This window comes from Botryllus schlosseri, chromosome 10 (genome assembly GCF_051294905.1).
Source record: "Botryllus schlosseri isolate E-star chromosome 10, Bs_hap1, whole genome shotgun sequence".
Classification (NCBI taxonomy): domain Eukaryota; kingdom Metazoa; phylum Chordata; class Ascidiacea; order Stolidobranchia; family Styelidae; genus Botryllus; species Botryllus schlosseri.
Genome location: NC_137245.1, coordinates 27,700,730 through 27,725,510, shown reverse-complemented (window position 1 = coordinate 27,725,510; position 24,781 = coordinate 27,700,730). Strand labels below are relative to the sequence as shown.

Here is a 24,781-nt window from a genome sequence, read left to right as displayed (position 1 = left end):
AGGACGCCATATTTGCCTTATCATACGAGAAAACGGATATGTTGAACTGATAAATTAGCAAATATTAGAGGCTATATTTGACATCAATTTTTGGGCTTTTGAAAAGGAGGGGGGTTCCGACCCCCTAAAAAACCCCTGGATACGCCACTGCCTGACGAGGGTCAGCCGAAAAGCTTCGGAAATAAATATGAATATTTTATTCAAATTTTATTCTGTACTCCTAAGCGTCTCTTTGTAATAAAATTTGCGGTAATTTTGACGTCTCTTTGTGGCAATAAAGGTGGATATTCCCGAAATCGGACAAATCTACAAAATCCGCATTCAGTACAATCATACCAGCGACTGGGACTCATGGTATCTCGATAAAGTTGTCTTGCAAGACGTAGCCTCAAAACGACAAATGCTGTTCCCTTGCAACAGGTAGGTCCATTTAGTCTGTGTTTGGCTTTTGCCGTGTGTAATTGGGAGATATGTTTGAAATTGCAGATGGCTGTCTCATATTGATGATGATCGTGAGACTGTTCGTGAGCTGGCTTTGGTTGCGGATGGTCAGGAAACTTTAAAGAGTAACTATCTTTTTCTATCAATCTCATAACCACAAACTTAGCCTCCAGCATAATTGTAGTTGCCTAATTAGACTAGTTATAGGTAATCTCATTTTATTATAATTGATGAAAAGTTTCTATGCCCTCATTTTAATTCTAATCTAATTTCTGACTCTCCTGAAGATGTTACAGAAGAATGGTATTGTGCGAATTGGAATTGATTGCAATTTCAAAGATGTTGAGAATTCAATAATTCTAATTCTAGTTTAATTTTGAAAAATACTGTACAGCTACTATTCTAAATATACTCTAATTTCGAAAAAGCTACGTAGCTATCATTCTAATTGTAATCTAAGTTGAAAAAACTGTGTAGGTATCATTCCAATTTGGAAAAAGAACTGTGTAGCTGCAATTCCATTTCAAATCTAATTGGAAAAACACTGTGTAGCTATCATTCTAATTCTAATTGTTATCTAATTCGAAAAAATGTAGCTAGAGGTACAATTCTAGTTTAGTTTGATAAAAGCCCTGTAGCTATAGTTTCAACTCTAATTTAATTTGAAAATAAAACTAGCTATCATTCTAATTGTGAAGGAATTTATAAAAAAATCTGTATCTATTGTTATAATTCTAATCTAATTTGCAAAAGCTAAAAATGTTCTATTTGTCTAACTTTGTTCTAAGCCCTCGGATTTAAAATTTGCAGCTATACTTTACAATGTGACGGTGTACACGGGGGATCGCCACGGTGCTGGCACCGACGCAAACGTCAGCGTTCTTTTGAAAGGAGACCGCGGCGATTCTGGACACAGGATACTGAAGAGAAACGCAAACGATGTCTTCCAGGTATCAAGAAATATGTAAAATATTCATCACAATTTTAAGGCAAATAACAAAAAAAAATTTTCACCCCATGAACGTGTTAGGTTGTCTATAGAAACGATGTTCACCAAATTTGGTTCAATTCCAAACAGTGGAAGCGGAGTTATTGCCGTCGAAAAATTTGGATTTGAATAAAATAGTATTTACGGTGGGCACAACTATAATAAATAATGAAAGAATTGGTCACCGTGAATACTATTTTATTCATAATCCAAATTTTTCGACGTTATTTATTTTTGTATAATAAATAGAAACTTTCTTCTGTAGCAATGCGGCTACTGGTTGGAATTGAACCAAATTTTGTGTGTAGGCTTAAATTAAGTAACCTAACAATTTTATCAAGTAGCCAGTACGATTTGAGAAAAAAAGTCATTTTTGAAGAGCCCTAATGTAGAAGTGTATATGTGCGCGTTAACGTACAAGTCTATTCTTCACAGAGAAACAGCGTCGATATATTTGTGGTGGAAGCGGTCGACCTCGGCAGAATGGTAGAAATCGTTCTGTCCCACGATGGACAAGGATTCGGTAAGAATTTGCTGCTACCAGCGCGCCTACCTATGGTACTTTTGGTTGATATTGCTGGATATTGAAATAAACCCGAATATTTTCGGCTGACACTCGTCAGGGGTTATCGTCAGCAACTGGTGGAGAATTGAAAACAACAATCTTTATCAACAATCGTATCGTAAAATGCTTGAGACGCCATATTTGGTGATACAATTGTTGATATGAAAAGTTCTTTTTAATTATCTGCTAGTTTCTGACGATTACTCCTGACAAGACTTGGATAACTAGATAATTCTAGTTGCATAATTCTAATATTTAGAGATAATTGCCGGTAATCTAATTCTAATGTTGTAAAATGTTTCTTTGCTCTAATACTAATCTATTTTTTCATTTTCCTGAAAATGATATGGGAGAACTGTATAGTGTCAAACGTACCAAGTTTGCTGTACAAAGATTTGCCATACTCGTGCTTATAGAAGGCAATCTGATATGATACAAACTGAACTTATTCAATTTCCTAGTTTTTGCAAATTCAGTTATTTTAATTTTAGTCCATACTGGAAAATAATATGTGTCTCTTTAATTGAAGAGCTTCGTGGAGGTACAGAACTTCAATATACAATTAAATAGTATATTCATATTGAAATGAACCCAAATATTTTCGGCTGACACTCGTCAGGGGTAATCGTCAGCAACTAGTAGAGAATTGGAAAGAACATTGTATATCAACAATCGTATCACAAAATGTGACGTCACCAGCAAGAAATTTCGAATGAGAGAGCGTTCAATGTACTATTTTTAGGTGATACACGAACTCCTTTTGTTGACAGAGTTTTGGTTGGTTTATCAAAATACACCAACCAAAACTCTGTCAACAAAAGGAGTTCGTGTATCACCTAAAAATAGTACATTGAACGCTCTCTCATTCGAAATTTCTTGCTGGTGACGTCACATTTTGTGATACGATTGTTGATATACAATGTTCTTTCCAATTCTCTACTAGTTGCTGACGATTACCCCTGACGAGTGTCAGCCGAAAATATTCGGGTTCATTTCAATATGAATATACTATTTAATTGTCTCTTTAATTGTAATCTGATTCGTAAAAAAATGTGTGGCTGTAATTCTAGTTATAATCTAATTTAGAGAAGCAGAAAATGTTCTGATTGTCCAGCTCTGCCCCCGACGAGTGTCAGTTGAAAATATTCAATTATGTCAATATGAATGTGTTATTCAATTGCATACTGAAGCTCTGTATGCACAAGAGTTTCTTCTCGTTAAAATTGTGCAGAAAAAACTAGATCTTTCCGTGCTTTGCAAAGCAAGCTTTGCTCCAGGCGCTGGTTTCTTGGGGTGCGCAGTGAAATTTGAAAAATTCTTTATTCTTTATCAATGAAAAGGCGCCGGTTGGTTTGTGGAAAAAGCTACTCTGCGCGCCGGAGAGTTTGCGTCTCAGGAGTGGGTGTTCCCTTGCAACCTGTGGCTCGACGACGGCGTCGGAGATCGAAAAACGTCGCGACGGCTTTTCCCGGTGGGATTGATGAACTTGGAAGGTAACGAGGAGGAGCTGGAAGTGCTCGGGCCCATGTCGAGCAGAGAGAATGACAGAGGTGAGTCAGATAAAGAAAAGAGAGAGTCGTTCATTCAGTTCGTCTGCCATGAACAGGGTTGTAACCAAGTCACAATGCTCCGAGTCACAAGTCACTTTTATAGTTTTGAGTCATTTTCAATTCACCACCGAGTCAAGTCCGAGTACAAGTCAGTGCGTTGAATACTCCGTTTCCAGTTAAAGTCTTGGTAAACCCACTTTTTATAACTCTGTTTGGTGATATCGAATGTTTCGCATTTATAATATACTAATTTTCCTCGCTTTTAGCAGTTTCTGGTCGCATTTTCAAGTATCAGCACCAATGCACGAAATCCCAATACTGTGGTTACTTTACTATTCTTCAAAATTACAATGAAATGTCGTTCTTGGCCGTTTGAGTCTCGAGTCATATGACTTGGTTCGAGTCATTGCAGAAATTGACTCAAGTCGGTTCATTTTGCGCGTTTGAAAAAAGTCAAGTCGAGCCATCAAAAAATCGCTACTCGACTCGAGTCATTACAACCATAGTGCTGAAATTACCGCTCCATGGTACTAAGGTAGAGGTGCTTTATTCCTGAGCGTACCTCTGACAACAGATGACATGTGGGAGTTGAACGTGTTCGTTAGCGATGTGCAGACGAGCAATCTGAAACGGATTCATTTGATGAGTACGTTCTACGGAAGCAACGGTGCCAAAAAGAGTCGGCCCATGTCGCTGGGCGAATGGAGCGCGGGCGGGCGCAAGAAATGGAAGACCCAGGCTGATCTGAAAGACGTCGGGGAGCTCTACAAACTGAGGTGAGTGCAGAGCTGGACAGCTTGAAATTTTCAGCTTTTTTTAAAATTAGATTACAATATAAATTATAGCTACACAGTTTTTTCCAAATTAGGTAAAAACTAGAATTAGGGCCATGTACATTTTTTTCCAAATTAGATTAGAATTACAATGAAAGCTTCACGGTTTTTTCCTAATTAGGTTGGGATTAGAATGATAGCTACTCAATTTTTTCGCGAATTAAATTGGAATTAGAATGCTGGATACGCAGATCTTTCTAAATTAGACTACATTTAGAATTAAAGCTACAGTTTTTTTCTGACTTAGATTATAATTGGAATTGAAGCTAAACGACTAAAATTAGAATTATAGCTACTCACTTCATTCCACATTAGCTTGGAATTAAAATCTAGGTACGCAGGTTTTTTCTAAATTAGACTAGAATTAGAATTGAAGCTGCAGCTTTGTTCTGAATTAGATCATAATTGGAATTGAAGCTAAAAGACTAAAATTACAATTATATCTATTCAGTTTGTTCCACATCAGGTAAGCAGGTTTTTCCCTAAATTAGGCTAGAATGATATTGATAGCTACCCAATTTGTTCAACATTGCACTACAATTGGACTTACTAAATTCACAAAAACTAGAAAATTGAATTCAATTCCTAATTGGAAAGGAATAGAACAAAAATCAACTTCAGTCCATATCGACTCAGAGTTCATTGTCATAAGGAGGAGAATAGAAAATGTATGTACACCGAGATTGGCTCATTTTGCACTTTACAGTTCTCGTGAATCGTTTTCAGATAATCCGGATATTAGATCAGAATTAATATTACAGCGTAGAAACATTTCACAAATCAGATCAGAATTAAATTACCGGTACTTTTCTCTAATAGAATTATCTAGTGGGCCAAGGTTGTCTGTTTCAACTCATTCTTGCATGTCTGCAGGGTCGAGATACCCAATTACGAAGACGCAGTCAGTTTGGCGCTGGAGGACGTCTCAATGCAGAACACGCGGTCCAAGGAACAAATCAAATTTGCGTTTCACACGCAACTCCTGACCGATGGTGGACATACTGTTTGCGAATTGCCAGCTCTCAAGCCAGAAGCGCCGTTACCCAAAGGTAAGATGACTTGTGGTATAATATGGTATTATATTTAAGATCATATCATGTAGGGTTGTAACCAAGTCACAAGATTCCGAGTCACAAGTCAATCTCACTTTTATAGTTTTGACTCGGGTCAAGTCGAGTCATTTTAAAATCATCACCGAGTCAAGTCCGAGTCCAAGTCACAGAGTACTGTGTTTAGTCCGAGTAATAGTGTTTTGACTCGAGTCTGAGTCCACGTCATTGTGTTGACTGTTCAGCTCCGAGGTAATATCATGTGGAACCCACTTTTAACGACTCTGCTCGGTGATATTGAATGGTTCGCATTTATAATATATTAGTTTTCTTAACTTTTAACAGTTTCTGGTAGCATTCCTACGTACCAGTACTGATAGACGAAATCATAATAGTGTGATAACTTTGCTATTCTTCTAAATTAGAATGAGATGTCGGTCTTAGTAGACCCAGTCTCAAGTCATATGACTTGGTCCGAGTCATGCGCAGCGACTCGAGTCCAAGTCGAGTCAATACACAAATTGACTTCAGTCGAGTCATTTCTAATTTTTAAGAAAATGACTCGAGTCCAAGTCGTGTCAATACACAAATTGATGCAGGGTTGATACACAAATTGACTCGAGTCGAATCATTTCTAATTTTCAAGAAAATGACTCGAGTCACCAAAAATTCGCGACTCGAGTCATTGCAACCCTGAGGTTTACCTAGGCTCCTCCTCGCCACCTCATCCGCGTCAGCGGTGTCTTACAAAAGCCTAGAGGTGGGCCGTGCTATAAGTCGGCAGTTACAGAAAAATAATAACAATATCGGCCTGGTGTAAATGACCATAGTAGTCGACAAACACCGTGAATACCCCAAAACAAACAAACAACCCTGATATCATGCAATATAATCGTTTCCTTGAAATGATTAAACCATGATACCGCAAAAGCACAATAGTTCTTTATTTTGAAGGAATCAATTATATTTCATGATATATAGCAACGTTTATGGAATGACGTTTGAAATATTTTAAATTAATAGTATATTCGTATTGAAATGAACCTGAATTGTTTTGGGTGACAATCGTCAGGGGTAATCGTCATCAACTAGTAGAGAATTGGAAAGAACAGCGTATATCAACAATCGTGTCCGTCACCGGCATGAAATTTTGAATAATCGGGTGTGATACGATTGTTGATATACAATGTTCTTTCCAATTCTCTACTAGTTGATGACGAATACCCCTGACGAGTGTCAGCCAAAAATATTCGGGTTCATTTCAATATCAAGATACTATTCAATTGTATATTGAAGTTCTGTACCTTCGAGAAGCTCTACTAATAGTTCCGTTTTCCTATCAGTGTTGAGGTATGTTGTGGAAGTAACATTATGCGCCGCTAATCCAAACCGATCGCCGTCCGGAATTTTACGATTAAACCTCATCGGTAGCTCTGGAGATTCGGGGTACAGGACTTTGTTTGTTGGGTGAGTCATTTATATTGATTCATTAATATATGAGAGCAGTAAATCTAGTACACGTTTGCAAAACAGCACAGGGCTGCATTGAATCGATTACTACATATTTGATGCAAAGAAAATATTGCTTCAAGACTACATTCATTGCAGTATAATTATTGAACTTGACGACTTTTCTTGTGCCCCTTATCAAACGTTAAAGGCATAATAAAAAGCGTATAAACAGTCGAGGTCTCTAGGCTTCCACAGTGGATAATAGTATTGAAACTAAAAATCTCGTTGATAAATTAACTCTTCATGGAAAGGAACGCATAATTTCAGTCATTTAATAAATCATCTGTCACTACTCGAGTCGAATCATCAGAATTAATACTCGATTCAAATTCAAGTACTCAAATCAGTATGCGCAGCCTTAAACATGAATACTGTTAATTGAAACACAGTCTGGAAACTTTTAAAAAGAGTCCTCTTCAGATTCCCAAAATATGGTAACCCTATCAAACACTTCATCCATATTTGCAGATCGCAACCTTTCCATAACACGGAACAGGAAGACTCGCACGTGTTCAGACTCGACGCGGTTGACTTGGGACGGCTGTCGTCTGTAGCTGTGTATTATGAAGATGAAAATCCGGGTATGTGTTCAAGATTTTATCATGAGTAGCGCTGGGCACATTGTTTTGAGTACCATGAGCTGTTTTATCAATGCAAATTATAGTTTTCATTATTTCCTCTCATCATGAAAGCCTTGAAACCATCCTAGTTTGATATCAAATTTCAAGCACCTTCGCTGATAACCTAGAAATATTAAGCCGATATTAAAAAATATGATATCTAGCTTAAGGCACACTTCCAAAACTTCAGAACCTCAACCAGAACAGCTTTACTGACTATGCTTGCACACGGAAATAAACTAGAAAGGCCGCTTTAGGGTATTGAAAAGTACGTTTTCCAAGTATATGTGGATTAGGGGCTGTTCAAAAATCACCTTTTTAAATTTTACAGGCTATTCGATATAATTGTTAAGTTGGCTAAAAAACGATGCAGAACAAATTTGGCTCGATTCCAAGCAGTAGAAACGAAGCTATTTTAGTAAAAAAAGTTGAAAGATTTCTTTGAAATTTCACTGGCAACCCCAAGGAATTGTTAAGTTGCTTTAAAAAAACGATGCATAGCAAATTTGACTCAATTCCGATCTGTGGAAGAGAAGTTATTGGAATTCAAAATTTTTGATTCACAAGAAATAGTATTTACGGTGGGAAAGTGTTCAATTATTGTTACCATAAATACTATTATTTCAAATCCAAATTTTTGAGCTCCGATAACTTTGCTTCTACAGGTTGGAATTGAGCCTTATTCGCTTGTACCGTGTTTTTTAGGCAATTAGCAATTTCATGGGATTGCTAACTCTGATAGCTTTGTTTCCGCAGGTGTGAATTGAGCCAAATTTGGTGTGCAGCATTTTTCAGCCAACAATTTTGAATTTTTCGAAACCCAATAAAACAGCCCTAATGTGAATGGATTATTCAATTGTATATTGAAGTTCTATATGTCATCGCTCCATCAAATATGCCGGACCTGATGTGTGGAACAGTATCCCGCCGGCCATCCGACAGTCGACGAGCATGTCCACATTCAAGTCGAAATACAAGCAATTACTACTAAATAAATACAGTCCATCCTCAAGATTACCGGACCACGACTGACCTATCGATCTCGCTTCCCATGACATGCCGCCCTATTTCTTGTCGCATTCTTTTTCTATACTATCTTCTTTACTTTCATTCAGTGTGCATGCCTCCTCTTTACATCGCCTAGGCCAAGGTGGGTGTCAGATTCCATAGACTACTCCTTGTCGCTTCGACATCTTCCTGTCTTTTCATTGTATCGCATTTTTGTGGTGTATTGAACTGATAAAATTGCTAATAAAACCATTGATGATGATGATGATGATGTCAAATAATATCTTCGAATACTGTAACATTTGTTTCGTGCAGGTACCGGTTGGATAATTAACACGATATGCGCATGCATTGACGACCATCCAAGCCACAGCGCCACCCCCAACGTAGATTCCACGGCTTACAAATCAGAACCGGAAGAAAGGTTTGTTTTATCGGGAGAACAGAAAGTGATGGAGAAAGAATTCGCGTTGTCGGAATATTACGCCGATGATGTTGGGGGCGGAAATCAATCGTCTTTGAAAACAGTGCGCAAGCAATCGCAGGGTGTCTGGAATCTGACGTTATATTACACTCAGGTGGGTTTACATTGCTTGATTTACACGGTAACTGAGGTCGGTGGATATGGGGAGTGGTCGGTACTAGCACAGTAGGGTGGTTCGAAAATAACCTTTTTCCTCAAATTTGATTCTAATTCGATAAAATAATTCGGTTTGCTAACAAAACCGCTGCACGCCTAATTTTGCTCAATTCCAACCCGTGCAAGGTTCCGTTAAATATTTTTGAATTTATAAAAACAATAATAGTTTTTTTTTTTCAAATTGCACTGACAACACAATGGAATTGTTGAGTTGTCTCAAAAAGGATACGTAGCAAATTTGCCTTAATTCCAACCAGTAGAAGCGAAGTTATTGGTGTTCAATATTTTAGATTCGTAGTACGGTATAGTAATAACGGTGGCTAGTTTCTATAATTGATATAATTAAGAATTTTCCAACGTAATCACCATTTTTCTCATATCCAAAATTTCATGATAGCCCAGTAGATAATTCTAGTCTTAATTTCTGGTTTTCCCGAAAATGCTATAGGAGAACTGTATAGTGCGCAACGAGACCACAGTTGGTGTACAGGCATTTCCCATTCTCACGCTTATGATAATCGACTTTGATTTGGTATAAACCAATCTTGTTTTTTGTTTTATTACTCTCTTTTTTCAGAATATTCCATTTCCAATTTTTTTAGAATTTAATAATTCTAACTGTAGGCCTACTACAATCTGAAAAAAAAACTAGCTATCATTCTAATTCTAATCTAATTTTGAAAAAAAACTGTAGCTATCATTTTAATTAAAATCTGATTTTGAAAAAAAATGTAGCTACAATATGAATTCTAATCTAATTTGGAAAAAAAGTTTAGATATCATTCCAATTCTAATCTAATTTGTTACAAAATTGTGTAGCTATCCTTCTAATTCTAATCTAATTTGGATTGAACTGTAGATATCATTCCAATTCAAATCTAATTTGGAATAAAAGCTGTAGCAAAAATCCTAATTCTAATCCAAATTGAAAAAAACTGTGTAGCTATCATTCTGATACTAATCTAATTTTAAGAAGTTGAAAATTTCAAGCTGTCCAATTCTAACGCCAAGCCTCCCCATTCAACGAAACCTTTGCCTTTTCAGGATAAAGTGTCCGGCCAAAAGCCAGACGAAATCGCCATGGTCACGGACCTAGAAAAGAAACGTGTGTCCGTCCAGGTCTTCGGGACGGAAGGCTCGTCGGATCGGATCCAGATTTCAAATTTGAATCCGGTGCAGAAAGAATTGAGGCACTCAGACATGAGGGCTGTTGAATCGCGCCTGCTGTTGGGAAATGCGATCGGGACTTTTTATCTTCTGCGCCTTCGTTGCGTGGAATGGGATCCCAGTTTAACGAAGGTGACCAACAAATCACAGTATACAATTGAATAAGTTATATTCTTAGGGTTGTTCAAACATAACTTTTTTTTCCGGACTCCGGAGATTCACTGATTAAATTGTGAGGCGGCCTAAAAAAACATTGCACACCAAATTTGGCTCGATTCCAATTGGCGCCAAGCTCATCTATCGCAGTAAAATGATGGTAAACCCAAAAAATCTGCAAGCTTTCAGGGAACCGCCTAATTTTCACTAAGTCACAACAAAAGCAAAAATGAATCACATTTCACATCTAACCACACATTTCAAACACTACCATGTATTACTTGCGCGTTTGGGGACGCTGGTAAAGAACCATTTACATGGTTAACTGTGTTTTGGTTAGTTCTAGTTCTAGTTGGGAACTGTATAAAGTGAGTAGTTGTACTTCAAGCTCTAGTTACGGATTTTGAAAAGCGAGTAGTTCTAATTTTAGTTCTAATTGCGGATTATGAAAATTGACAGTTCTAGTTCTAGTTCATTTTGAAAATACAGTAGTTGGTGTTATAATTGTGCACACTTTTTAGAACATTATTTCCAAGGGTCATGTCATACATGCAGATAACTCGTAAGGGTTATGCAGCGAGAAAAAGTAGATCAGCAGTCATATCAACTCAACTACGATTCTCAATGATTTCAGCTGAAATTGAAGGACGTCGATACCCATCAGGAGTTTCTCTACCATGTGCCCGAAACGCAGCACAAGAAAATGGAAACCTTGAAAAACGACGAAAGTGGACAAATCCATGTTGATATACCGCTTGTGACGCCTGACGTTCCGCCTTTGGATCATCACTGCTACAAAGTAAGAGACATGCGACCCCAAGCTTCGGTTTTCCGTGGAAAATTGTTGATTTATTGTAGCCAGTTATAATGATATCCCCGAATGATGTTTGAATTTTTGAGCAAATAGGCCTACCTATAAAACCGGATTTTAACTTGAACCTTTAACGATGTGAAATGTTAAAATGTGCACCGTTTAAGCGACCACTATGAATAAAATGCCACTTCCAGGTCAAGGTCACATTAACGATTGTTTAGTATCTTTTTGACCCAATATTTCATTGCACTTCGCGACAAGGCTGTGGGTTGATCACGCCTCCACAGATATAACCGCTTTACAGCCAACTGACCCACGAATATATATTTTTAGATTACATTTCGAACTGGGGATATGCCAAGTGGCGGTACAGACGCGAACGTTTCTGTGCGTTTATACGGAAGCCATGGTGATTCTGGATGGAGGCCGGTTCCTCGCTCAAAATGGAATTCATTTGCAATGGTATGATTGCAGTACTAATTTGTTCCCTTGATTGGGATTAGAATGAAGACGAAGATACTTGTTTTCAGCCACAGCTGAGTCATATTTCGTGATACAGTTGTTGATATATAATGTTCTTTCCAATTCTCTGCTAGTTGTTGACTAGTGTCGGCTGAAAATATTCGGGGTTATTTCAGTATGAATATCAAATACTTCAGCAGTTGATCGGTGGCTAGTATTAAAATTTCAGGATGTGTCTTCAAGACTAACGTAAAATGATTAATTACTTTTCAAATCGGAGCATTTTTCAAGAATATATTCAGTTACGGTAATAAGGGGCTGAAACAATGCTAATTTATCCCAAAAGTGCTTTCTATTTTTTAGAAAAGTATGTAGTTTTGTCCTAAAAACTGACAAGTGGAAGCAGTCTAAAATCATACGCACCTAATTAAGAATTAACACAAGCACCAATAGTCTCTTTAATATGTGAGTACTCAAGAGAAATAAAAGTACTTCGTTACTCTGGTTGGTGGCAGTGCTCTCAAAATAAGGTTTTGAAACTTGCAGGGAAGCCATGAAACTTTCCTGATGGAAACCTTGGACGTCGGGACGCCCCGTAAGATGGGTGTCAGGCACGACGGGGCAGGTCTGGGGGCCGGCTGGTTTTTGGAAGAAATATCTGTTGAGGAAGAACGTAATGAGAAGACGGCGGAACACGTTTTTCAGTGCTACAAGTAATTTCGACACATTTATTTCGACGTCACTTTTCAATTTTTAACACACTTTTTAATGCTGCAAGTAATTGCCTCCCATGTTTCCAACAATTAACGTTGTTCACGATTTTCAGCAAAATTTTCAATAAGGCACTGTAACTTATTTTGACGACTTTATTTCGCCTCTTCATCATCTGTTTCAGTTTTCCACGCATTTTTCAATGTGGAAAGTCATTCGGCACATTTTTTCAACAATTCAACATTTCTTATTCAATTTACAATGCATTTACAATGCTACATATCATTTCCACTCATTTTGTTGAACAATTTGACGTTATTTTTTGGTAATACAACATTATTTTTCAATTTTCGATACATTTTTCAGTGCTACTAGTTATTTCGACTCATTTTTTTTTAATAATAAAACATTATTTTTCAATTTTCGACACATTATACATCCCTACGAGTTATTTCGACACGTTTTTTTCAACAATTAAACATTTTTTTCAATTTTTGACACATTTTTTCATGCCACAAGTGATTTTGACACCGTTTTTCTGACAATAATTGAACATTTTTTCAATTTCCAACGCATATGTCAATGCAACAAGTATGTTCGCTCAATTAGTGACCATCACGATAACATACCTGACTTGTTTTCAGATGGCTTGACGATTGTGTCGATGAGAAAGTGACGGAAAAAGAACTGCATTTAACCGGAACCAAGTTTCGTTATCCAAACAATTTTCTTCAGCCTACCAAAGGAGAATGGAAATGCAGGTTGAAAGCAAAAGACTTTGTCACTGATTATAACGAAGAGGTAAGCAGTCTCGGGAGTCACAAGTCAAATTGGCTTTTATAGTTTTGACTCAAGTCAAGTCGAGTCATTTTCAATTCACCACCGAGTCCAAGTGCAAAGGGTCGAGTCCGAGTCATAGTGTTAAGACTCGAGTTCAAGTTGGGTTCAACTCACTTCTGAGTACAAGTCGAGTCAATACAAAAATTGACTCGAGTCGAGTCAATAAGAAACTGCGACTTGAGTCGTGTCATGACTCGAGTCGTTACAATCCTGATTATATGCGTTTTACGCTGGGACTTAGTTTATCAACGAGAATTGTAGTTTGATTACTTTTTTCGCAACGAGGAAGCCTTGGAGAGTTGGAACTAGAAAATTTTCAGCTTTTCCAAAATAGCTTAAAATTAGAATTGCTAAATTCGCAAAAACTTGAAAATTCAATTCAATTCTGAAGTAGACCGAAATGCAACGAAAATCAAGTTTATTTCATATCATATCAGAATTTATTCCCATAAGCACGAGACTGTCAAATACCTGTACAGCAAGCTTGGCTCATTTCACACTATGCAGTTCTCCTGTAGCATTTTCAGGAATGCCAGAATTGGATTAGAATATAATTAAAACACAGTAACATTTCATAAATTAGATTAGAATTAGATCACAAGATTTTCGTTCTAATTAGTGTCATTTATTTAACAGCTGTTTACTGTATTAATAGATTTTTCAGAAATTTTTCTAATTCTGATATGATTTGAAAAAAATTCGCAGCCACTTATTGGAAAAGTTTCATTTTACGTGAAACACGACGACGGGAAGAACATCACCGTCACGAAACAATGCAAATTCGAGGCGAACGAAGCGGAATTTGTTGTTAATTTTCCGCAAGAAGAAAAAAGCGTCGACCAGGCTGATGACGGATTTTTCAAAATTCGAGTCGCCAGCAAAAGTAGAGGAGAGAGAAAAGGATGGCCGTTTGCAGAGGTACGAGTCTGCTTTTGCCTTTGCCACGGGTAACCAAAGTGCCCAGCATCTCACTACTCAAGTAACAGTAGAAGTAGAGCGGTTCAAAAATAACTTTTACTTTCAAATTGTATTTGGCTACGTGATAAAATTGTTTGGATACCTAAAATAAAACACTGTACACCAATTTTGGCTCAGTTCCAACCTATAGAGGCATTGCTATAGGAGAAAAAAGTTGTGGATTTATTTGATAAAAATATATATGAAAATTTTGAAAATTCCAACCAGTAGAAGCAAAGTTATTGGCGTGCAAAATTTTGGCTTTGAAAAAAAGAGTCTTTACGGTGGCAAATTCTTTAAATATTTTTATAATAGATCTACCCGTTGTAAATACTATGATTTGAATTCTTAAATTGGATGTGGCCACTTTTGAAAGTGCAGGAAGTATCTTAGCGACAAACGCAAAATGGCAGTGATATGACATACTATCAGTTTTGTAATGTACAGATATTGCGTAATTATTAATTACAATGTGCAGTACGTTATGAATTTACGTAGTAAGCTACATGCTAGATATTGGGTGTGTTAACTTAAGAACATTAAGTTGTTGCACAACTGCACCTTCTCTGGACCTAACACCATCAAACCTGTGCATCGCCATATCGGTACATAGTGTAACAGCAAAGCATACATTTTCCTCCATTCTGTATTCATTCAAGTGTTACAATAGATGTTATCACCAAGTCGAGCTGTGTTTTCCATTCCGTATTCCTGTTCATTTAGCTCCTTATGACGGACACGGACTCCAAAGAGAAATTGCATTTTGTATTCGACGACGCAGTTTGGGACGGAAGCAATCGGGACGTAGTCCGTGAACTGCCTGTCATGAGATCAAGAACAAAGACACTGTCAAGTACACAATTTGCTCTTTTACCAGACCTGTGCAAACCACAAATATAGTTAGTTGACGGTCAGCTATCTGCTGGCTTTTTGAGTAGTTCTAGTTCTTCTAGTTCGAGTTTTGAAAAGTGAGTGGTTCTTGTTCCGGTTTTAGTGAGTTTTGGAAACCCAGTAGTTCTAGTTCTAGTTGCAAATTTGAAAAGTGAGTGTTCTAGTTCTATCTCTGTTTGTGCGTTCTGAAAAGGGAGGAGTTCTAGTTAGAAGTTTTGCAAAGTGTGCAGTTCTAGTTCTAGTTGCGAGTTTTGAAAATCCAGTCTTTCTGGTTGTAGTTGTAAATTTTAAAAGTGAGTAGGTTTAGCTTCATTTCTAGATGCGAGTTTTAAAATAGGAGTAGTTCTAGTTCCCAGTTTGAAAATGGAGTAATTCTAACTTTAGATATAGTGGTGAATTTTGAAAAGAAAATGGTTCTAGTTGCGAGTTTTGAAAATGGGGCAGTTCCAGTTGTAGTTTCCAGTTCCGAAAAGTAAGTAGTTCTAGTCCTAGTTGTGAGTTTGAAGAAGTGAGACGTTTTAGCTCTAGTTCTAGTTGCCTGTTTGAAAAGAGAGTAGTTCTAGCTCTAATTGATAGTTTTCAAAGGAGGGGGGGTAGTTTTAGTTCTAGTTAGTCGTTTTGAAAGGGTTCTAGTTCTAGTTTAAACTTTTGAAAATAAGTAGTTCTAGTTGTAGTTTCCAGTTCTAAAAAGTGAGTAGCTCTAGTTCCTGTTCTAGTTGTGAGTTTTCAAAAATGAGCTGTTTTGGCTATAGTTCTAGTTGCCAGTTTGAAAAGTAGAGTAGCTCTAGCTCTAGTTGATAGTTTTGAAAAGCGGCTAGTTCTAGTTTCAAGTTTTGAAAATGGGGTAGGTCTAGTTCTAGTATCTAGTTCTGAAAGGTGAGTAGCTCTAGTGCTACTTCCAGCTAGGAGTTTTGCAGAAATGAGCTGTTTTGGTTCTAGTTCTAGCTGCCTGTTTGAGAGTTTGAAAAGAGAGTAGTTCTAGCTCTAATTGATAGTTTTCAAAGGAGGGGGGGTAGTTTTAGTTCTAGTTAGTCGTTTTGAAAGGGTTCTAGTTCTAGTTTAAACTTTTGAAAATAAGTAGTTCTAGTTGTAGTTTCCAGTTCTAAAAAGTGAGTAGCTCTAGTTCCTGTTCTAGTTGTGAGTTTTCAAAAATGAGCTGTTTTGGCTATAGTTCTAGTTGCCAGTTTGAAAAGTAGAGTAGCTCTAGCTCTAGTTGATAGTTTTGAAAAGCGGCTAGTTCTAGTTTCAAGTTTTGAAAATGGGGTAGTTCTAGTTCTAGTATCTAGTTCTGAAAGGTGAGTAGCTCTAGTGCTACTTCCAGCTAGGAGTTTTGCAGAAATGAGCTGTTTTGGTTCTAGTTCTAGCTGCCTGTTTGAGAGTTTGAAAAGGGAGTAGTTCTATTTCTTGTTCTAGTTGTGAGTTTTGAAAGGGGAGTGGTTATAGTTCTAGTTGCACGTTTTGCAAATCCATTAGTTTGCACGAGTCTGAGTTGTACTCTGCGTTCCTTTTGCCATAATTCCTGTCCTTTTTCAGTGTGCGATTACTACATCATGCTGTTCACCGGTACCGAATCCACAGCGCATTCAAACAGACAGACGGAAGTCGAAATATTGTTGTCTGGGGAAAATGGCGACACGGGTTGGCGACAGCTACGCAAGAAAACGGTAATGCAGCGGACAAATTTATTTTGAAATTCTCTACTAGTTGCTGACAATTACCTCTGTCGAGTGTCAGCCGAGAATATTCGGGCTTATTTCAATATCAATATACCATTGTATATTGAAGTTCTGTACCTACTTCCAGGGCAGTTCTGGTCAAGCCATTCTTCAACCGGGCAAGATGGACATGCTCTTTGTGGAAGCCGTCGATTTGGGCCCGGCCGTGAAAAGCGTGTCTCTCAGAGTGGGGGAGAAAAATGTGAAATGGAAATTGGACCGCGTCAAAGTGAAGAAAGGGTTTTTCTCAAAAGACGAATTTGTGTTCGAACACGGGAGGTTTGTTGCTCATTTTCAGCTTTATCTGAACAAGATTAGAATTACTATTATAGCTAAACATTATTATAATTATATAAAAATAAGAGTGATAACTACACAGTTTTTCATGTTGGATTACAATTAGAATGATAATAAGTTTTTTTTTCATATTAGATTAGAATTAAAATGATAGCTACACACTGTACACAGTTTTTATTTTCAAATTAGATAACAATTAGAATGACAACCACTCATTTTCCAAATTAGAATGATAGCTACACAGTTTTTTTTTCAAACTAAATTGGAATTAGAATTACTGAGCTCGCAAAAACATTGAAATTGAAATTGAATCAAGTTCAAACATAAACATGAGCATGGCAATTGTGTGTACTCTGAGCTTGGCTCATGACTCGCTCTACAGAAAAACAGAAATTTGATTATAATTAAAATGAGAACATGAAATCATTTCACAAATCAGATTAGAATTTGATTACTGACCAGGTCTGAAACTACTGAAATAATTACAAAGTTGAACCGAAATGACACTCATTTTAAGGTGGATCGAGCCGACAGCTATACCTAACAGCGAGATAAAGTTATCTCTGCCAAACGTCGCTCTCTCTCATTCTCCAAAGCCCCACGTCAACCCACGCGCCAATGGGGCCGTGGAAACATTCGGAATATCCACTCTGTGGGATATACAAAGCGTAGAGAATGACCTTACAGAGGTCAAAATGAGAAGGATTTTGCCGACTCTGGCTGTGAAAATGTATGGAGTTGAGGGAGAAAGCGATTTGGAGTTTTTGAACGAAAAATTGACTGGTTCCGGGAAAAGTTACGCGAGTAGCAGCAAGGTAAAGTATTGATGAAGTCAGCTTGCTTTGTGTTTGATTCATGCAATTCGTAAATCAGACTTGTGACTTTATCTGAGTGTATTTGAACTTGTTTCAAATGAATTACAAGTAGTTTACAAGTTATGGCACGATTATAAACAAGATTTTTCCGCTCATTCAACCCTGGAATCGAAGGGCTTTTTAAGCAGATTTGAAACGCCCTGTAAATGGGATGTTTTGATTCGGTGTGCATGCATTGGCCCAGGTCTAGGTCTGACTTTCTATCTTTAAACTGTGTCGCTATCTTGCTGTGTGGTGATCTGATAAAATTGGTAATAAAGGGCGTCGTTCCTTTTGTTATTCTGTATAAATTGACATATTCTATCGTGCAACAGAAAAATTAATGATCTTTGGCTCTAGTAGTTGCTGACTATTAGCCCTGACGATTGTCAGCCAACAGTATTCCGGCTTATTTCAATATCCAGGGTTGTAACCAAGTCACAGGGTTCAAGTCAATCTCATTTTTATAGTTTTGACTCGAGTCAAGTCAAGTCGTTCTCAATTCACCACCGAGTCCAAGTCAGCGAGCAGAGGGTTGAGTCCGAGTCATGGTATTATGACTCGAGTCCGAGTCCAAGTCATTGTGTTGACTGCCCAGTTACCAATTGAAGTCTTGTGAAATCCACTTTTGATAACTCTGTTTGGTGATATCCAAACGTTCGCATATATATTACACTCATTTTTTCCTCACTTTTAACAGTTTCTGGCCTAATTTTCAACTATGGTACCAGTAGTAATAGACGAAATCCCAATAGTGTGGATACTTGACTATTCGAAATTACAATGGAATGTTTGTATTGGCTGTCTGAGTCTCAAGTCACATGACTTGGTTCGGGTCATGCGCAATGACTCGAGTCCAAGTCGAGTCAATACACAAATTGAGTCGAGTCGAGTCATTTCCGTATTTTGTAAAAATGAATCGAGTCGAGTCATCAGAAAATCACGACTCGAGTGCGTGTCATGACTCGAGTCATTACATCCCTGTCAATATCAATATATTGTTCAATGTATATTGAAGTTGTCTGCCTCCAAGAGTTTGTTGGAATAAACACTAATCTCAGTCACTGACTACCCAGGTACAGCCACGCGAAGCGCTGAACGGCTTGAGAAAAGTGGGAGTCGGAATTGAGAACTTCAAGGACAACCATCGCTCGATGAGAAGTCAAATTAAAAAGATAACCCTGCTCAAAGTCACCGTACGAAATTGCGCGACAAATGAATATTTCAGGTGAGAAACAAAACATGTTCATCTTCTCCAAAAATAGATCAGAATTAGAATGATTGAATTTACAAAAACTTTAAAATTCAATTCAATTCTGATTTAGAAGGAAATGGCAAATGTTTGTTAAGCAAGCTTAGCTCGTTTCGCACGATCCTGTAGCATTTGCGGGAAGACCAGGAAGATTAAGTTACATTAACAACATTTTGCTCTCTAGTCTAATTGTGCAACAGCTAGAATCATCTAGTTGTAAAAGTCAGTACTTCGGATTTCCTGGTTTTTAAGTTGTTTAAAATTTCAGCTTTTCTCCCGAAGCGGTACTGTTTGACACGGCAGCACAATACGGCAAGGAAACGCAAACCGGTACAAATTGGATCGAGCTCATTCCGACCAGACCAAAGGAGGAATCGAAGTTTTCAGATGTTAGTGTTCCGATAATATTGATACGACACTGGCAAATCGTTGTGTATCAACAAATGAGCTCAATATACTATTGTAAATAATACTCCTACTGACTGAGTCTATATCAATAGGTAATCAACTACACTGTGACTATCAAAACTGGAGACGTTGAAGAAGCTGGCACTACAGCAAACGTGTACGTTATGCTGCATGGTGCCCCTGTTTTGGACAGCGGAAAAAGATGGCTGCTAGGTGCTGCCGAGATGGACATGTTCGGAAAAGGCACGGAGTCAAAATTTCATTTGAAATGCGTCGATCTGGGCGACTTGAAACAGGCAAGATATTCTTTTAAGTTCCGGATTACATTTTATCATCTTCATTATGGAATGGATACTTTACAATGCCTTCTACGGCATCAGAGTTTGTCATGCACAAGTGCTGGTTTTTCAGTATATATGAAAGTAAGCATTGTAGGCCTGGCATGTTCTCGAAATTAACATCTTGTTTCGACATACTTTTACAGGTAACCGTCGGACACGATGGAAACGATGCGAAAATGGGTTGGTGGCTGGAAAGTGTCACGATAAAACCCTCCAACAATCCCAATAATTTCTTGTTCTCTTGCAAAAAGTAAGTGACTGCCGAGTGCTTTGATCATGAATCCAGTATTTGCGTATCATTTGAGTATGCAGAAAATTCAAATATGTACCTTTTAGACAACCACAAATAATTGATCTTTGTACTACATTAGGGGCGGCCAGCCCGTGTTGTGTGGCCCGCTAGGTAATTCTCGAAATTAGTTATAACATCACGTAAAATTGCAAGGCCAACCAAAATTTGATTAGCCTGACCGCGAAATTTGATGATGACTAAAACGTCAGTTCCGACGCATTGGCGTAACCAGAGGCCAGTCACATTTATCGCAGATCTTCGTATATGACCATGAAGTAGAATATTTCGTCGCAAATTCGTTTCACTTGTAATTATTCTTAGCACTGTGCATGATTTATTGTCGCTCGATTTCTTGCGGTAAGTATTGGAGCCCCTTCCTGAAAATTATAAATTCCCGTAATTTACAGAATTGAGTCTAACTATTTTCGCAATTAGGAGATAATGTGTCGTCCAACATGCGACTTCGCTTGTGCGCTCGCAGCGAGATTGTCGTCGATGAAACATTTGCACAAAATGATAGAGGGATGTTCACCGTAACCTTCGATATTGCTATGGCTAAACGCCGAATAATCCTGTCCTTGCCAAATGAGCCCAGTGGTTTACAGAGGCGACCCCCAAATGTATGCAAGTAACATATTTATTGGTCAAATTCATTCATTACCTTTGAAAAAATTTCGGGCTTCGCGCGACCAGGACATGAATGCACACTGCACAGTTGCACACAGAGTTTTCATGACATAATTGTTATCAATTTTTAAGCGTAGTAATACGGACGACTAAAAAAAGGTTGTCAACATTGTGGTGGCCTGCGCAATGGTTTGTAAATCTAATGTGACCCTCTGGTCGAAAAGGTTGGCCGCCCCTGTACTACCTGTTTCGTATGTGGTTCAGGTTTATTTAAAAATCAATTTTTTTTCTCGATGGTATAGTTCTGTACCTCCAACAGTATCTCCAAGTATCTGTTTTTCAGGTGGCTTGCCAATCTCGAGAAAGACACGTTTATCGAAAAAACTCTGGACGTTACCAGTGTTCAAAACGCGGAAACAATACCGAAACTTCCCATTTCTCCGCACCCGCCCACAGACGGTAAACCAACTTCGTCAAGAATTGGTAACAATGAATCTCTGCACGGCTCGTCAAAATTTGGAGAAAAATCGAACGTAACAGGATGAGCCTGTTTTAAAATGTTGTTTTTGTGTGAAAATTTTACTGTATATTGAATATTTCTTCATCGGGGTTGTTCAGAAATGACATTTTTGTACATTAAAATTTGGCTCAATGTCAACCTGCAGAAGCGAAGTTATTAGAGTTGAAAAAAATTTGGATCTGAAGAAAATAGTATTTACGATGGGAAATTTATTCGTTAATTATTATAGAATTACCGTACCCACACGAACTGTTTGAAATCCGAAATGTTATACTCATATAACTTTGCTAAGACCAATCGAAATAGAGCCAAATTTGTTAGGGATCGTTTTTTAGGCAACCTAATAATTTCATGGGATAGCCTGTTGAAAACTTTTTGAACAACCCTATTTTCATACTATTTGCTCGATTTCGCCTTTCAAAATGCGAAAACAAGATTTTCGTGAATTCTCGTTATCGAACTGTGTATCGTTTAGTAAAATTATGTAGCAGATTATATATGAAACGATTACTGTATCATATTTATATTTATATCACAAAACATTGTACACTTCAATATTTAGATAGATGTTAATGTATTTTGTACATTTTGTTTAGACCTGATTGGCTTACACTAATGATGACAGCTTTGGCTACAACTCTATCGCTTTGAATGCATTCCTTCCCGCTAGAAGTATTGTATCACACTGTTTTACTGAATCGGTTGTCTCCAAATCTATCGTTGCATGTTCATTTATCCACAATTATGGTTTACTGATTTTTATTATTAAAAGTTTATGTAGTTGGTTTGAAAGTTTTCTCAAAGCGTAAAAAAATCTTATTTTTGAGCAACGCTACTGTAAATACAAGCTATGTATCTTTTTGTATTGCCATGTCCTTATTTTGTTTATAATTTATCCATAATTTCTTGTCCGATAACAATTTTTCTTAAGCCATCACTCGTAACCCGTGTACAAAAACTTTTAAAAACCATGACATTATCTTAGCATACTGTGTTATGACTTCATGACACCAATTGCAATATTTTTTGTAGTCGGCATCTGATACTTTGCACTACAGTAGCGTTTGTATGGATGAATCTCGGAGCGTTATTCTGTTGCCTTCATCTTAACTTGTATCGTGTGTGGCCGTAATGATGTGAGGCCTCTCGGCACTGCTAACTTTGATATCGATAATAAATGAAAGAGCATTTGTGGGTCTTATATCAGTATCGGCTTTCAAGGCAGAGTTGGCAACTAGAAACTTTTTCAGATTACATTAGAATTCGTATGATCGCTACACAGTTTTCTCTATAGATTAGAATTCAATTCAGAAATACGTCTTACGACTAGATCTCTTCCCCGTAGGTTTTCATAGGTGGGGATTGACCCCTCCCACGCAAGTTAGTGGATTGCGAGATTTAGTTTGCTATTATGTAGCTAAAATTTTACGTATGATATATAGACTATAGATTATATATTATAGATGTTATGATATTAACTATAAGTTGAGTATATGAAAATATATATAATAATATAAAGAGAAAGCAGAGGGTAGTAATACTATGAAAACATGATTCTGTCCAAAGCAACTCTACTATAGCACCTCACGTTATCAGGGGTGGTATAGGTGTGAGCACGGCATATTAGCCTCTCCTTTTCTGTAGCAAATACCGGTAATGCTTACGACCCGAATGATTTTTTCAAGTTTTGAAGTCATGTTCTTAATACTATATTACGAAGATGAGAATAAAATCATAAGATATTATAGGAGTAAAGAGCGCAAACCAAGGTAGGTAAATAACAGAAATAGCGAAAGTAATGAAAGTATGGACTATCAAGTAGTATAGCTGGTTAGGGTAAAAACTCGTAGGCTACTAATAATCCTGTGAGAGCGCAATTCATCGTAAATACTTCAGAATGTATAATAACTATGGCGTTTTTTTTTACCCAAAACGGAAGATTTTGACCTCAAGAAACTGAATTTTGACCTGACGCCTGGTTGGAATTGGTGGCAACGTCACGCAGGATTTTCTGTTTAATTCCTTAATTATTCTATATAGAAAAGCTCTCATCACGCAGGATTTATTTCAAAAAATGGACAGAGATTCCATATAGGACCTGACGTATACAAATTAGGTGTTTTCGCACAAAAATGTTAGAACTGAACTACTTTCCTTATTTTCTGGTTGGAACGGTCTGTCCTTACGAAGTAGTTTGGCCTGAAAAAACGTTTTTGGCTAACTGACAAATCTTTACATGAAAAAAACTAGTATTTTAACGAAATCTGGCCCTATGAAGAACTCCAGTAGGTACATCACGTATTATGGTAGGAATAATTAAAATTTGTTGCAATACAACGAAAGATGCTTTCCTACATTCTCGGGTAGAAAGTGTCTGTCCTTATTAAGTAGCTTGCCAGGAATGGAGAAAGAACGTTCAACAGCAGCAGTTGTTCGCTGACAACACTGAAGTTGTACGTACACTGCTGGTGACAAACCGTGTTGCTTCATTCTGGCAATGGTGTCTACACAGTGGCGTAGCGGCCACCTGGCGGTAATAACACTGCGGCAGGCTCCAATGGGGCGGCAAAATGAGGCTGCACAGTGCACACTGTGCATTAGGGCTCTTCAAAAATGACTTTTTTTCTCAAATCGTACTGGCTACTTGATAAAATTGTTAGGTTACCTAACTTAAGCCTACACACAAAATTTGGTTCAATTCCAGCCAGTAACCGCTTTGCTACAGGAGAAGAAAGTTTCTATTTATTACATAAAAAAAAAATAATAAAAAATTTGAAAATTTTCTGTTCACCCCATGAAAGTGTTAGGCTGTCTGTAGAAACGATGCTCACCAAATTTAGTTCAATTCCAACCAGTGGAGATATTGCCGTCGAAAAATTTGGATTTGAATAAAATAGTATTAACGGTGACCGATGCTTTGTTTATTTGTTATAGTTGTGCTCACCGTAAATACTATTTTATTCAAATCCACATTTTTCTACGGCAATAACTACGCTTCCACTGGTTGGAATTGAACCAAATTTGGTGAGCATCGTTTCTATAGACAGCCTAACACTTTCATGGGGTGAACAGAAAATTTTCAAATTTTTTATCATTTATTTTTATATAATAAATAGAAACTTTCTTCTCCTGTAGCAAAGCGGTTACTGGCTGGAATTGAACCAAATTTTGTGTGTAGGCTTAAGTTAGGTAACCTAACAATTTTATCAAGTAGCCAGTACGATTTGAGAAAAAAGTCATTTTGAAGAGCCCTACTGCGCATGTGTAGTAG

General features: G+C 37.5%; 1 protein-coding gene across 3 annotated transcripts in view; it reads left to right on the top strand.

Annotated features, from left to right (window-relative positions):
• LOC145448424 (lipoxygenase homology domain-containing protein 1-like) overlaps positions 1–22,700 on the top strand; it is a 59,668-nt gene extending 36,968 nt beyond the window's left edge. For all 3 annotated transcript variants that reach the window (XM_080326811.1, XM_080326812.1, XM_080326810.1), the window contains 25 exons: positions 281–420; positions 487–566; positions 1,252–1,391; positions 1,865–1,952; positions 3,335–3,544; positions 4,119–4,320; positions 5,251–5,426; positions 6,770–6,893; positions 7,407–7,519; positions 8,882–9,144; positions 10,251–10,505; positions 11,164–11,328; positions 11,677–11,805; positions 12,352–12,518; positions 13,161–13,317; positions 14,062–14,274; positions 15,037–15,166; positions 16,738–16,868; positions 17,008–17,198; positions 17,734–18,031; positions 19,147–19,298; positions 19,591–19,711; positions 19,823–20,026; positions 20,215–20,321; positions 21,334–22,700. In XM_080326811.1, the coding sequence (XP_080182937.1) occupies positions 281–420; positions 487–566; positions 1,252–1,391; positions 1,865–1,952; positions 3,335–3,544; positions 4,119–4,320; positions 5,251–5,426; positions 6,770–6,893; positions 7,407–7,519; positions 8,882–9,144; positions 10,251–10,505; positions 11,164–11,328; positions 11,677–11,805; positions 12,352–12,518; positions 13,161–13,317; positions 14,062–14,274; positions 15,037–15,166; positions 16,738–16,868; positions 17,008–17,198; positions 17,734–18,031; positions 19,147–19,298; positions 19,591–19,711; positions 19,823–20,026; positions 20,215–20,321; positions 21,334–21,535 (4,158 nt within the window). In that variant the 3' untranslated portion in view covers positions 21,536–22,700. The remainder of the gene's footprint in view (positions 1–280; positions 421–486; positions 567–1,251; positions 1,392–1,864; positions 1,953–3,334; positions 3,545–4,118; positions 4,321–5,250; positions 5,427–6,769; positions 6,894–7,406; positions 7,520–8,881; positions 9,145–10,250; positions 10,506–11,163; positions 11,329–11,676; positions 11,806–12,351; positions 12,519–13,160; positions 13,318–14,061; positions 14,275–15,036; positions 15,167–16,737; positions 16,869–17,007; positions 17,199–17,733; positions 18,032–19,146; positions 19,299–19,590; positions 19,712–19,822; positions 20,027–20,214; positions 20,322–21,333) is intronic.
• The last annotated feature ends 2,081 nt before the right edge of the window (positions 22,701–24,781 follow it).